Source organism: Gadus morhua, chromosome 14, assembly GCF_902167405.1.
Source record: "Gadus morhua chromosome 14, gadMor3.0, whole genome shotgun sequence".
NCBI lineage: Eukaryota > Metazoa > Chordata > Actinopteri > Gadiformes > Gadidae > Gadus > Gadus morhua.
This window is the reverse complement of record NC_044061.1, coordinates 2,295,817-2,310,784: the sequence shown is the minus strand read 5'-3', so window position 1 is coordinate 2,310,784 and position 14,968 is coordinate 2,295,817. Positions and strand designations below refer to the sequence as shown.

Genomic DNA, 14,968 nt, shown 5'->3' with positions numbered 1-14,968 from the left:
CTGCCTGTATTAGATCCATCTTTCATGTAAAACGAAACATCAGAATAATCAACAGTTAATCAAACTAGTCAAAGTGTATGAGCACAAAGCACGTACCAGTTATGGACCAAAAACATATTTGCACCTTCATTTATGTTGGGCAGGCCCCGTGCTGTGCAACACAACTTACCTTAAGCACCATCTGCATTTAGGCTTGTTTCATGTGCTACTAAATATTGTTGATTCCCCTATGAGTTTAATAGTCAGAGGACCGATATAAACACTTTCAAATCAAATTTATTGGATGCAAATAGTAACCTTTGTATTATAGAATATGCATAATGATATTTCAGATTTTCACTTCCACTCACTTTTATAAAAAAAAAACTTAAACGGAAAGCAAAGTGGTAGGATAATAGTTTATATTTATATATGTATATATTATATTGTGTTTACTTAACAAACATGATAAATGCAACGTCTCAAAGAAGTTAGCCATAACAATAAAAATACAATATCTGTGTCCTTAAGTACATAGAATTAAAACAACAAAAAACAAAGAAGACCTAAGTAGTCCACAAAGAGGTACAAATATACAGTACAAATCTATTTTATCCAAAAAAGTAGAAATAAAAATGAAACAAAATATAGTCATTAATGCTTTGTTAAATTTCAGGTAGGTGAAGGGTAGTCTAAGGGAGCACTTTGGGTACACAACTCTAAGGCTTCTGATAAAGAATCAATACATACCGGTACGGCCATAGAATAGTAAAACGGACTATACAAAGTTCATACAACCTGGATTATAGTTGAGGATTGAATGTTACATATACATCATTGCATATATTTTGCAGATTGTGTTGTAAAAAAGAAAAAGAAAAAGAACAGATGCTAGGTCTTTTTATGTTATTCCACATCACAAACACCAAGGGCCAAAAAGAACAATGTCAATATGAAAACATCTCCATTTAAATTATCTTAAACCGTTCCTGTTATCCTGATTTCATTTGGTAACAGTGATACCAAAATACAATTATATTAAGGCCCAAACTAATTTACAAAGGGACAAAAAAAAAAAAGTGTTTCAAAACAAATGAACGATTCATTAAATGGTTACCATAAAAATAACATTTTCCATTGAAAAGCATACCACTTTACACTCTCTGCCTCACTTTCACCGTCAATAAACCAGTAAGAAGGAAACCTGGTAGACTTCAAGATAGATACCGACACAGCTCACACACCACGGACACTCTGTTTAAACTCCTGTTCAGGAACAGCCTCCATCACACACCTGACATCATGTTAAAAGTGCAACATCTTCCACTAACTTGACGGTCAGACAAGGAAACAAATGAATTGAACCGATCATGCTTAAGGGGAAGAAGGTTATTGTGGTCGTGTTTTGACGTTGTGAAACACTGCACTGGGGGAGTTGATACACGAGCAAAGCGAAAGCAGGGGAGTGAGGCTCCAGCAGGGCTGAGGCCAGGGCATAGAACATCTGATCCACACCTTGTATAAAGCAGACCTTAAGGCATTATCGACAAGCTGCATAATAAAACCATACAAAAAATACTCATATCTACAGGAAAACATTACGCACAGTTTTTTTTCCCTTACTTTTTTGGGTGCTTGATATTTGGAAACTTCAATTTACCAATAGTTGATCTTAAAACACTGTAAAGGAGGACTTTTAGTGCAATTACATAGAATAAAGAGCGCTCATCGATCCATCACATTAGTAGAACAGGGGTCACCGGAAACACCGGGTCAGGAACCTGGACCAAGACCAGGTCAGAGATCTGGACCCGGGGATCATCTGACAAACCTGGTCAGAGACCTGGACCAGAGGATCATCTGACAAACCTGGTCCGAGATCTGGACCAGAGGATCATCTGACAAACCTGGTCCGAGATCTGGACCAGAGGATCATCTGACAAACCTGGTCCGAGATCTGGACCAGAGGATCATCTGACAAATCTGGTCAGAGACCTGGACCAGAGGATCATCTGACAAATCTGGTCAAAGATCTGAACCAGAGGATCATCTGACAAACCTGGTCCGAGATCTGGACCAGAGGATCATCTGACAAACCTGGTCAGAGATCTGGACCAGAGGATCATCTGACAAACCTGGTCAGAGACCTGGACCAGAGGATCATCTGACAAACCTGGTCAGAGACCTGGACCAGAGGATCATCTGACAAATCTGGTCAGAGATCTGGACCAGAGGATCATCTGACAAACCTGGTCAGAGATCTGGACCAGAGGATCATCTGACAGACCTGGTCAGAGATCTGGACCAGAGGATCATCTGACAGACCTGGTCAGAGATCTGGAGTGGACCAGAGCATCATCTGACAGACCACGTCAGAGACCAGGTCCCGGGTTCAGAGACCAGGTCCCGGGTTCAGAGACCTGTACCAACCAGAGGGCATTGCTGCCAGAGATGTTTTGGCCGTACACAGAAAGCATTTGAAGCTTTACCGCCCCGCGCTGTGGCTTCTCATTCCTACCCATATGAGCACAGGACACGCTTTTAGACAGATCATCTTATGCCGTTGTGCTCCAACGATATGTTCTAATCTGAGCCACAATGCCAAAGTGGGGACTCGAAAAACTGTGAGACAGAACAGTGAACAGAATGAAACACTGAGTTTGCCATTCAAGGCTGCATGGGAAAGAAGACTGCGTGGCTCCGGCCTTGAACAACGAACCCACTCGCCTCTCGTAGTCTTTTCCGTTTCCAAGGAGGCCGTGGACATTGAAGGGTAAAATACTTGAGTTGTAACTGCATAGTACATGCTAGGACCACATGAAATGTATACCAGTTATACGTGTGACTAGATTGCCAATAGCATTTCAAAATGAAAAATAAGTTTCTAAATGGCCATCAATCGTTACAAAATTCTGTGGGCCTAAGAGTGTGATTTGTATGTTGATGAAAGCCTGCAAACCGGGTACCAGTGCATGAACTAGACTTGATAGATTCAGACTCCGACCCCGGTGGACGTCAACAGAACTGCAGGGGCGAGCGTCTGATAAACGATGCGGAGCTCATGGGATCTAACTCGACGGTCGACCAACGTGGACATAAACACATAAATACCAAACAAAAAAAAGGATAGTATCCAAGTCCGAGACCCCGTCATATCAGCCTACGACAGACAGATTGGGTGAGGTTAAATGTTTACAGCAGTAAGAAAGAACATTCAAGCCACCGAGCAGAGAAGGGGACACACCAACACACCAGGTTCCAGTCGCTCAGTGAGACCATCCAGAGATCAGGTTAGCATTTAGCAAAGAACAACGGCCTGGCCTTGGCTTGCAGCCATTCGTATGGGAGCGGCTAAATGTTCAGCTTTCTGTTCATTTTTTAACATCGGTCTTAAGTCTATTTCAGATTAAAGCTTGTGACGGCGCCATTGTTTATGCTTATGGTTTGTTCCTGAATCCGCGGACGCCAGCCTTCCGAGTTGCATGTTTGACGTCACTTTCAGTCTCGGAGCATTCATAGAATTCCCGTTCGTCTTTGTGATTGTGGCATGAAATTGGCTAGTCGTTGTTTATTGTTAGCTACATTAGCCTCTTTAGCAAACCAGCCCGAAAACAAACACCACAACTTTACATTGTATTGCACGCACAGCAAGACCATGCAATGGATAAATTGGTGAACGGAATAAAGTAGTTTTAAATGAACAACATTGTACAAATACAAAGAAAATACATCTCCTCACGGGCGCAGCCATTTTGTTGAGAGCGTCATCACTGCTCTCGGTCTACTCTCAGATTTTCGAAAGATGAAGACAAAAAGGGAGTGTGCCTTCGAGAAATGCTGCAAGAAAGCTGCGAGATCTTCGACTTACGACTCGGAAGTATGGCGTACAAGGATTCTGGAACACACCATAACTTTAAATCTACCAAGCCCTGTTTGTCATGAGATGAAAGTCCGTCCCCCCCCCCCCCAAGCCCTGATTGGCCAATCAATTAAAACACCTTGGAAAGCATTACCATTGGGTCGAGGCCAGACTGATCCGGGTGTGAACGAATCAGGATGGTCTCACCGGGCCAGGGTCTGACAGTTGATCATAGGAATGTTTGTGTGGAATGCAAGCCTGTAATAATAATGTTTACATTTGATTCTTATCATCATGGTCTAATTGCACTTAATAATCTTTCAGTTCAGTGAAGTCTAAAACCTCTCAGAAGATTGAACCTGCAGCACCCACATTGGCTAAACAGCAAACAGTGCAAATTATACAACAGTGTTAATTTGCAAGCTAGTTTTTAATGAATCCTAAAAACAGAACAAGCCCCATGGAGGAATTTATTCTAGGAGTTCCACCTTAAAATGTTTTTCGATTAGCATAAATGCCTCTAATCAAAAACGTTTTGAACTGTCTCCCACATGCATGCCTGTTAAAGAGAAAAGTGGGAGACGATCTGTTCCGAATACATAAGGGAATATTTATTCTGCAGTTGTCTTTCCCAAACTTGCCCAGTTCAATTTGCAGATATGTTAAGGGGTATCACCATGTTTCTGTCCATGGTATTGGCATTGGATCACTGGGTGGATAAAAGTACACTTGCAGCCCATGTAACAATACTTTAAAACATCAATTTAGCTATTTCCCATCTTAACAATGTCACCCGACAGTTTTAAGAACGGTTGGAAATATGTTTCCATCAACACGATGAAACCACCCAAACCCGCCGCCGATATAAAACGGTGATACAAAAGAACTGAAAAACAAGCCTTACATTCTTAAAAAGGTTTTGATTGTGTAGAAGGGTCTGAGTGCCCAGAGCCATTACTAAAGCTGTGGTCTCCTGGACGAAGACTTCATGTATGCAGAACCAGGGTTCCTCCTGAGTGTGAAGGTGGAGGCATGTGGAGTTCAATCCACCAGGGAAACATAAGCTGTCTTTGATTTGTTGGCCACAATACGAGCGTTTAGAGGAACCTTTTATGGTCTCTAGTTGATTAGCGAATTCTTGCAAATAGACGGTCCATCAGAAAGCAGACAGTTCAGGAGACAAGGAATTCTCTCGGCAGATTCGATGAATGAGCAGTAGCAACTAAACTACTTCAACTGCAAAGAACGGCCTGCAGTGACCGTCTCACCGTAGGTTTCTGAGGCATAGACGTTAAAAGGGATGGCCTTGACTCCAAGATGTGAAATTCTATGTTAACATTTCCCAGAGGGTAATATTCTGATGCGTGATATGACCCCAACAATATGTCCGTCCCCACTCTGGGTAAACTGTAAACGGTGTCGGTTTCTAAGAGGGGGAGATTTAATTAGTCAGCGAGGGGTGTGATGCTAATTGAATGATTGTTCTAAATGACCCTTGATTGGCGGTTGATTATGTGACGGCAATCTTCTCCCACTAAACCAAAACCTCTGGGAATATGCTTCTCCTCCGACAGGGAATGTAGATGAGGCCTTAGGGTTCCTAGTGGTCTTTGGGCAACAGAGACGAATACATGGCACACATCACCTCAGAGTCCTGGCATTGGTCACATCAACTTCCCACCCCCTGTAGGTGGAGCTTAAAATAAGGGGGGGGGGGGGGGGGGGGGGGTGGTAGTGGCCATTGATTAAAAAAAAACAACGATTGAACTAACAGTTGTGCCAAGATCACATTCTCCGTATCTCATGTTGTGGTGAAATGGGTTGGGTGAAACAAAGATAAGTGATGGCTATGCAGAAGTGGAGGTGAGGTAAGGAGGATAATCGAACCGTCTCCGGGTTATGAACGGTGTTTGACCAGCTACATGCTCCAGATTCACCTGCTCCGCCCCCCCCCCCGGACCCCCCGGGCCGGAGAGGACCTTAAGGCCGGGCCTGACTGCCGGCTGAACCCACAGAGCAATCCTTAAGACCACAGAACAACAACGGCCATTTTGTGTCTCGGTAAGTGTGCAAAATCTCAAACATTCTGAGGCTCCATTCTCACCTCCTCCCTCCGGCCCCCACTCATCCTCTCTTTTGGCTGCGTCTGTAGGACTCCTACTCCTCCTGGTGCTACTTCCCTGCGTTAGAGCGCCCCTCGATGGACAGTTTCACCTCCTGGGGGACGAAGGAGGGCCTGGTCTGTGCGTGCGGGCCCTCGCCGCCCTTTATCACACATCTTTGGAGGCCCGGGGCCGACCAGCGCCTCTGGGCGGCGCTCAGCCCGGCCTGGGCGGCCCCCAGAAGGACGGCCGAGGGCCCCTGGGCGGCGGGGCCCTCTGTGTGCAAATGGAAGCTGCTGCTCTGGCTGCGGCCGTGCTCCGCCGAGGGCGAGGGCACGCTGGGCCGGGAGGGCGCCACGCCCTCCGCGCCTGGCGCCTCCTTCTCCCTGTCCTGTTCCCTGTACATGCGCTCTATCCGGAACTGGGCCTGCAGCCGGGGCTGCTGGGGCGCGGGCGGGCCCATGGGCTGCGGGCTGGGACCAGTACTGGCTTTACTGGGAGTCCGGGCCAGGCCCTGCTGCTGCTGCTGCTGCTGCTGCTGTAGTAGTTGGGGGTGGTGGTGCTGCTGGGGCTGCTTCGGGGGCGGCGGGGGCTGCGCCTGGACCTGCTGCTGCAGGGTGATGGACACGCAGACGTCGCCCACCTGCAGGTGGTGGCAGGCCAGGCCGTAGAGCTGCGCCGTGCGCTCCGGCGTGCACGAGGACCAGCCCTGGCCGAACACGAAGAAGGGGTGCTCGGGGGGCACGTCGATGGTCACCTTGCTCTGCTGCTCGCCCACCGTGAAGTGCAGTGCCACCAGGCCGGCCTTCTGCTGGCTGGCCCGGATGTCCACCACCATGCTGGAGTCGATCTTCAGCCCGCCGCTCACCTCGGCGCTCCGCACAAAGTCCTGCGTCTGCAGGTCCTCCACGCGCTTCAGCTCGCCCGTCGCCAGCTGGATGATGGCCCCCTTCATGAAGTGGGACGGGCTGCCGGGCCCCGAGGCCGCGGCGGGCCCCGGGGGGGCCTGAGCGGCCCCCGGGGGGGCGTGGTGGGTGGACTGCTGCTGCTGCTGTTGTAGCTGCTGTTGCAGCAGCTGCTGCTGCTGCTGAGCTGTGGCCAGCTCAACCACAGCCCGCTCAGAGAGGCACACTCTGGCTGGGGGGTCAGAGGGTTTGAAGGAAGGGATGGCCGAGACGTCGTTGGGCTGGCACGCGTAGTGATGCTGCTGCGGCGGCGGCGGCTGGTACTCCATGGGGATGAGGACGGGCTGTCCGTTGGCCAGGATGACGGCGTGGCCCGGCAGCGCCCCCTGCTGCTGGAGGCCGGCGAAGCGGGGGTCCCCGTAGCTGACGGCGTGGCCGGTGTACGCCGCGGCCCTGACGGAGTGCTCCGGCGTGGGGTCGCCGTGAGCCTCGCGGGCCCTCTGGGAGCCCTGGGAGAGGTTCAGCGGCGCGAAGGACACTTCTTTTCGGCCCCCGCCGTGGCCCGGCCCCGACGAGGGCCCCCCCGCCTGCTGCAGCTGAGAGGGAGGGGTTTCAGTTCAAGTTCTTAAACACCATCACCATCCTATTGCAGTCCTTGTGGGGTTACTAGTTTTGTGTCGTTTGTTTATTTGCAGAGTTCTTTATTAGACGTCGCCTAGTTTCGATTCCAGATCAATTCTGGAATAGAAACTATCAACGGGAGCAAAGAAGTTGAATGTTCAGTAATAGAAAGTGAAAGATATGTACACTCTAGGTTCTACTCTAGGTTATAAACTGATTTGTAGAGCCTACTGTCACCATGTGTGCATGTCTCTCCTTTTAATGCTGTGTTCCAAAATTGTATTTGAAATAATAACTGAATTTAGCCGATAATAAACCTTTATGCATCCTAACACGTCGAGGAGCCCCTAAAGCCGGGCGTCCTACCGCCTCACCTCCAGGTCGCTGTCGGGCGTGCTCCTCTGGCCCGGGGAGTGCCGGTCCTCCCCCCGGCGGTCCTTCAGGCCCCGGTCCGGGCCGTAGTCCAGCGCCCCGCCCCCCGGAGCCACCTGGAGCAGCCGGGAGGTCCTGCCCTTATAGTCCTCCCTCCCCTCCCCTCCGTTCATCTTGGCCTGGGTCTCCTGCTGCACCATGTGGGCGTCCCTCAGCACCTCCGGCCCCGCCAGCGCCCCCTGGGGGCGGTAGTAGACCGGCACCCCCCGGGCGCTGAGCTCCGCCTGCTCCGAGGTCAGCATCAGGGGGATCCCGCCCGACCCCCCGACTTTGGTAAAAGTGTGAGCAGCCACCTGCTGCTGGGACGGCGGGGAGACGACGCCCTCCTGCATGACGGAGGGGTAGGGGACGAGGTGGGACACGGCGTGGGGCTGGGAGAGGGCGCCCGAGGGCGAGAGGATGGAGCTGTGGACGAAGCCGGGCGGCACGGCGTACGGCACGGCGGCGTAGGAGGGGCTGACGAACTGCAGCTGGGAGTGGGGGATCTGGGCGTAGCCCAGCGGGGGGTAGGGGATCCCTGGATGCTGCATGAGGGGGGAGTGCACCGTGTAGGCAGGGGAGATATGGCTGAGCACGGGGTGGAGGCTGGAGGAGGAGTAGGTGCCGGAGGGGAGGGCCACTTTGTAGAGCATGCTGTACTGGTCGACAGGCACGGCTGGTATGTTTTCAGAACTCTCCATCCCGTAGTGAAGGCTTGTCTGGGCGCGCAGCCACTCCCCGGAGCTGGCCCCTCCCTGAGCGTCGAGGCTGGGACCGGAGCTCTGGGGGGGGGCCACCTCATCCCCTCCACAACCTCCCCCACCTCCTCCTCCTCCTCCTCCTCCTCCTAGACTGGTCCCTGGGGGCTCACCGCCGCCGCCGCCGCCGCCACCGCCGCCGCTGCTGACGGGGATATCCCTCTTCTTGGGAGGCAGGCACTCCTGGTTGCGCTCCTGGGCTTGCTTCATGGCTGTGTTCTGGGCGAGGGAGGAGCTCTACTGTCGGGGAACAGAGTCTTCAGGCCAGCGACGCCCCTCAGGATCCAGTTCTGAAATCACCCGGCCGACCGCATTCACAAACCTGCCTGGAGACAAAGGGACGGTCAGAGACACACAGTGAGGCAGTACAACCCAACATCAGGATCAGAACGGACATCTTGGCATGAAAGTAGAACATTATTACACAGACTTGTATGATAGTTTTACAATAATTGATATGTATATTTCTATAAGATCACATAACTACAGAGTGAATTAATAAGTGATAAGAAGAAGAGGGTGGCAGTTGGATATCTTGAATGATACAAGATATTATTCTTTTTCGTTTAATATTCTTGTCATATGCTAGTGAGGTAGATCTTATACACATCTGTATCTATACATCACTACATCTGTAAGGCCAGGGGATGCTGTTAAACATCCCAACCAGTGAACAGCAGGCTACTCCTTTTCAACATTAAGCTCAGCCCAAACCTCCTGTCCACTACAACGCTTCAATGTGTGTACGTAAACCATTAGTTATCATTATGAATAGTATTATTATTATAGCAGTACAGTGTATTCCAATGAGGGTAATGATCAGTGAGATGTGGTGAAGTCACTAGCAGGTCGTCACTGCCAAAACAAACCGCGTCTCAACCCCTGAGACACCCGGGACGTGGACCGGGGACTTACTTCTTTAGGACACGTTAACATAACCATAGAAAACCCTCCGATTTAACTGATGAAAGTGACGGAGAAAGTGAGCATCAATGGAAGCTACCAGAGCTAAAGGTGTTAGCATCAGAGCTAACGCTAACTCCGCTAGCAGCTCCAGACCTCAGTCCTCGCGGAGCAGAAGACCGACAGACACCAGCTGAGGAACACCTCGTCTGTGGACACGGTTGTTCACGTACCTCCCGATGTCATTGCGAGCACACTTTGCATTTGAAGGGTGGAGATGATGAAGAAGAAGCCGCGGCCGGATCAGGGATGGGGAGCGGAGGCCGTCGCAGAGGGCCGTGACAGAGGCGCCTGAGAGTGACGTCACGTAGAGCATCACATCCCCGCCTCATTATTCACCTTTATTCCTGATGATGTCAATCATCTTTAATCCTGATGTTAAGCATCTTTAATCCTGATGTAAAACATCTTTAATCCGGATGTTGATCTCTTTTAAAATGAAACCACCGGATAGATTGACATCAAACCTTTTAATCTTATTTTGGATACACCACTTTCATTTACATTGTGAACAATAAAAAATAAATTATGTATATCTTTTGAATGCTTTTAATTAACGAATTGTAATGAATGAACGGATGGAACTGTATGGATCCTGATTACACCATATCCATTTTTATTAACCATTTTTAAGAAGTCCAACCATATAAATGAATGCTGCTCACGTCCAGACCATGTTCCTTAAAGCAAAGATCCTTTTTAAGGGGGGTCAACCCAGACAAACGGATCGTCGTTCATACATGGTTCTGCTCCTTTTACCATCGATGTGGTCAATGTGATATCTTCAATGGTTTAGTCACCTTACCAGATGACTAAACCAGTGAAGATATCACATTGACCTTTTGCCTTCATTAAAGAAGGAGATCCCTGAGAGTTATTACCTGTTGGTCCTGTGATGACATCGCTGTGAAACGCTATATTCTTACACGCGGGCCTGTTTGAGGTTTTATTGTTCTGATGACTAAAAGTAAAAAAGGGAAGAAGAAAAAGCTTAATCTTTCGTTTGTTTCCACCAAAGGGCTTTGTTTCCACCACATCACAAGTAAAATGTGTTGCTCAAGAAAGTCCCCACATGAGACACAAACATGATCTATTTATTCCTCAGTGGATTATTTTATAACAATGCAGTTGCTTGTTAGCATGTCCTGGATAAAGATGACAAGAGGATGTATTTCAAACCGTTATTTATTAGAGGTCACAGAAAACCCTGTCCAGGTCGTTCCACCCTAAAAAGTCTAATTACATTTTCAAATAGGCCTCTAACTTAATTTACATTTTGTAAAAAATGCATTAAACAATTCAGATCTGATGTCCACAAACAGACAAATTGTTTATTATGTGTACAGAAAGAGACCCAATTCCCCAAAAGGCACAACGATTCTTCCTCTTCAAAATGGTGTATTTGCTGTTGATTTATATCAAACTGCCCTATAACAGCAGAGACCTCGTCCAATCACAGCAGGGTGCAATAAAGATAATTAGTAGTTAGAACCGTATATAAATACCTCTTCATAAAATACAAACTAAATACATAAAAGTTACTCAGTACCATTATTATAAGTAGGCCTACAATAAAACAATTCAAGCACAACTTAAGATTTGTTAAAGTTAATCAATTGATAATCTGGCGACAGACTTTAGTTTATTGTAATGTAGACAGGGAGAGGATACTAGCCATTAGTAATCTTTCCTGCATGTAAGTGTTTGCAAAAAACACTCAAACATCAATCTGTTTCCAGCCTATGCAAAGGTCCCATTTATGGTTTGATCATCAAACTATAGGATCCCTTTTTACCTTCCATAGGTAATTAATTCATTTACTTGTTAGTTAAATACATCATATAGATAGTACCTGCACACCACAAGCCATCTAAGAATTCTATGAAAAAAATAATAATTACTACCACAGATTCAACTCCCAAAAGCTTAATTTTCGGTAATAAAAGTGTCATCTGCATTAAAGTTAGTATAACAAAGGTCCTTTTCTCTACTTCAATACAAAAACGATTTTCAACCAAAAAATTAAGACCCTGAACATTTAACTATGTGCTACCTTTATCTTTCCTTAAGCAAGTAGTTTGCTTGTGCAAAATAAACCGTAAGAAACTGCTTAATCAATCTCAATCCAACTAGGCCCTAACATTACAATGCTGAGCAGTCACTTTCTACTTCCCTTTCTACAAAATAGTTTTCTCTACAGCCCCTCCATTAAAGAAGCGCTCATCTGTACATTAAGGCCTCGGCATTCAGACAGAGTATTTACATTCCAATATTGATAAGAACTTCTGATCTCTAAATCCTATAAAGAATGTCAAACACTGCACACCAAGCACAAATGCACATGAGCAGACGAACGTGCAAGAGCACATGCACAAGCACACGTGCACACACGAGAACACATGGACACGCACAAGCACGCGCACAAGCAGACGTGCACAAACTTAATCGGCAACAACAGAAGCCAACAACCTTTCATACCACGACATTGAAATGCGTTTGCATATCAAACAGGAGCGATCGTGGGGATTGGTTGGACGTCCCGATTCCGTACAGCTCCACTGAAATCACGGTTCAGCCAATAGTTTCTGGCTGGACATTATTTGTGTCCAATTAGAAATTCATACACCTCTATATGGTGGATCATTATTTACACTCTAGATTATAACATAATCCCATGAACCAACACGTGTTAAAGCTCAGGTGAACATACAACCACGGTCTTAGAGTGAAAACTTTGAGAAAACTGTCCAGCTTGCAAGCTCAATGAATCCACAACCCAAACAAACTCTCATCCTAAATGCGTAAAGTCGATTCGGACAAGAAGACTAAACTCAAGGTGCGCCTGACGCCCTGAAGCCTCATGCGGTCTCGCCGGCCAGGGTCTCGGTGGAGAGCCACGTCTTGGCCCCGTTCAGGAGCTTGCTGATGGGCGTTCCGCGGAGGTTGGGCCGGCACAGGTTCCCCACGGGGGTGAAGGGAAAGGAGGAGCTGAGGAACTCCGGGGGGGGCGAGGGTTCGTACAGCGAGCCGGCCTTGAAGAACATCCTGCTGGGCTCCGCGTGGGGGGTCCCGGGGGGGCCCCCGGCGGGGCTGGCCCGGGGCGTGCTCCCCGGCGTGGGGCCCTTGTAGCGCCGCAGTTGGCTCTGCAGCGTCTCGATCTCGTGGGCCAGCTGGGAGACCGCGTGGACGGCCGTGACGGGGCCGCCGCGGGGGATGACGGCCTCGGGCACCCAGCGCAGGAAGTAGAGCCGCCACAGGGCCAGGTGGGAGGGCAGCAGCTGGGGCAGCAGCAGCCCCTGGGGGTCCGCCGGGCCCGAGAACCAGTCCCGGGCGAAGCGCTCCGACGGGCTCTCGGGGACGTCCCTCACCGGGAACAGGTCCGACTTCAGCTGGGCGGCCAGGGAGTTCCGGCGCGGCAGGGTACCCTGACTGCCCTGCAGGCCGTTGCGTGCGAGGGCGGGGGGGGTGCCTCGCAGGGTGGAGCTCCAGCCTGTCTGGGAGGGGGGCGCGCCTCGCAGAGTGGAGCTCCACGTTTTATGCTGCAGGGGAAGAGAAGAGCGGAGACATGAGAGACATGTTGGGACCCCCCCCTCACACCCCTCTTACGTACTTAGTGTGTGTGGTACGTCCTGGCACTTAAAAATAGTCCTTAGCATTGCGTCGCGTCTTATCCCAACTATCTTTGTTGTGTACGGGGAATGGGTTAACCCTAGTGATTGTTAGTGCTTGGTTCTCTGAATATCCTTACTGTAACGACAGCGATATATTGTTGTTCCTCTTCTTCTGACTAATGTACTTAATGTAAGTCGCTTTGGATAAAAGCGTCTTCCAGAAGGCCCTCATTGTAAATAAATATCATAGGTATGTTCATTTTTTTTTCTTTTTACAAGACTAGAGCCAATTAACTTCGCAAAGGGCTTCTCTCTTCCTTGTTCTGAAATGTTAGAGAATCAACTCAGGGTCGTCAAGTGGAAACTTGGGTACCGGTAAAAATAACAGAATGGGATGAATAAGATGGAGAACATGTTTCACTTTTCCGTACTAAAGGAACAAATGTGCTGTTCTTCCATCGACACATGACTGGAACTGGTTGCCAGTATCTTCCCGTCCTTCTCCATACCCCCACCAGGGGAGCTGTGTTTAACGGAGAGGCCTTCTCCATGTCCCCACCAGGGGAGCTGTGTTTAACGGTGAGTCCTTCTCCATGTCCCCACTAGAGGAGCTGTGTTTAACAGAGAGGCCTTCTCCATGTCCCCACCAGGGGAGCTGTGTTTAACGGTGAGTCCTTCTCCATGTCCCCACTAGAGGAGCTGTGTTTAATGGAGAGGCCTTCTCCATGTCCCCACCAGGGGAGCTGTGTTTAACAGAGAGGCCTTCTCCATGTCCCCACTAGGGGAGCTGTGTTTAACGGAGAGTCCTTCTCCATACCCCCACCAGAGAAGCTGTGTTTAACAGAGAGGCCTTCTCCATGTCCCCACCAGGGGAGCTGTGTTTAACGGAGAGTCCTTCTCCATACCCCCACCAGAGAAGCTGTGTTTAACGGAGAGGTCTTCTCCATACCCCCACTAGAGAAGCTGTGTTTAACAGAGAGTCCTTCTCCATGTCCCCACCAGGGGAGCTGTGTTTAACAGAGAGGCCTTCTCCATGTCCCCACCAGGGGAGCTGTGTTTAACGGAGAGTTCTTCTCCATGTCCCCACTAGGGGAGCTGTGTTTAACGGAGAGTCCTTCTCCATACCCCCACCAGAGGAGCTGTGTTTAACAGAGAGGCCTTCTCCATGTCCCCACCAGGGGAGCTGTGTTTAACGGAGAGTTCTTCTCCATGTCCCCACTAGGGGAGCTGTGTCTAACGGAGAGTCCTTCTCCATACCCCCACCAGAGGAGCTGTGTTTAACAGAGAGTCCTTCTCCATGTCCCCACTAGGGGAGCTGTGTTTAACGGAGAGTCCTTCTCCACGTCCCCACTAGAGGAGCTGTTTAACAGAGAGGCCTTCTCCATGTCCCCACCAGGGGAGCTGTGTTTAACGGAGAGTTCTTCTCCATGTCCCCACTAGGGGAGCTGTGTTTAACGGAGAGTCCTTCTCCATGTCCCCACTAGAGGAGCTGTGTTTAATGGAGAGGCCTTCTCCATGTCCCCACTAGGGGAGCTGTGTTTAACGGAGAGTCCTTCTCCACGTCCCCACTAGGGGAGCTGTGTTTAACGGAGAGGCCTTCTCCATGTCCCCACTAGGGGAGCTGTGTTTAACGGAGAGTCCTTCTCCATGTCCCAACTAGAGGAGCTGTGTTACGTAGAGTCCTCCTCCATGTCCCCACTAGGGGAGCTGTGTTTAACGGAGAGTCCTTCCCACTGACCTTTGTGCGTCTGAAGGACTT

The 14,968-nt window shown here is 49.2% G+C and overlaps 2 protein-coding genes across 3 annotated transcripts in view; both read right to left on the bottom strand.

The window, feature by feature from the left end:
- Nucleotides 1-256: 256 nt before the first annotated feature.
- On the bottom strand, nt 257-9,886 carry atxn1l (ataxin 1-like). 2 transcript variants are annotated; one of them, XR_003979367.1, is made up of 4 exons: nt 9,772-9,886; nt 7,841-8,961; nt 2,305-7,441; nt 257-2,266 (listed from the first exon to the last, which is right to left on the bottom strand). XR_003979367.1 is itself a non-coding variant. In XM_030377085.1 (3 exons), the coding sequence occupies exons 2-3, from the start codon at nt 8,843-8,845 to the stop codon at nt 6,011-6,013; spliced, it is 2,436 nt and encodes an 811-aa protein (XP_030232945.1). In that variant the 5' UTR covers nt 8,846-8,961; nt 9,772-9,886; the 3' UTR covers nt 257-6,010. The 2 variants fall into 2 exon arrangements, 1 of the variants encoding a protein (XP_030232945.1); XM_030377085.1 differs by having other exon boundaries at nt 257-7,441.
- Nucleotides 9,887-10,765: 879 nt separating this feature from the next.
- mtmr10 (myotubularin related protein 10) overlaps nt 10,766-14,968 on the bottom strand; it is a 15,992-nt gene continuing 11,789 nt past the window's right edge. The window contains exons 15-16 of the mRNA XM_030377100.1: nt 14,948-14,968; nt 10,766-13,137 (exon numbers count right to left, since the gene is read on the bottom strand). The exon at nt 14,948-14,968 is cut by the window's right edge and continues 162 nt beyond it. Coding sequence (XP_030232960.1) covers nt 12,457-13,137; nt 14,948-14,968 — 702 coding nt within the window. The 3' untranslated portion in view covers nt 10,766-12,456. The remainder of the gene's footprint in view (nt 13,138-14,947) is intronic.

Excerpts from the sequence above, each read along its gene's own strand:
- atxn1l (XM_030377085.1), bottom strand. The coding sequence starts at position 8,845 with ATGAAGCAAGCCCAGGAGCGCAACCAGGAGTGCCTGCCTCCCAAGAAG. Across the intron at positions 7,442-7,840 it reads CGCCCGACAGCGACCTGGAG|CTGCAGCAGGCGGGGGGGCC; the intron begins GTGAGGCGGTAG and ends CCTCCCTCTCAG.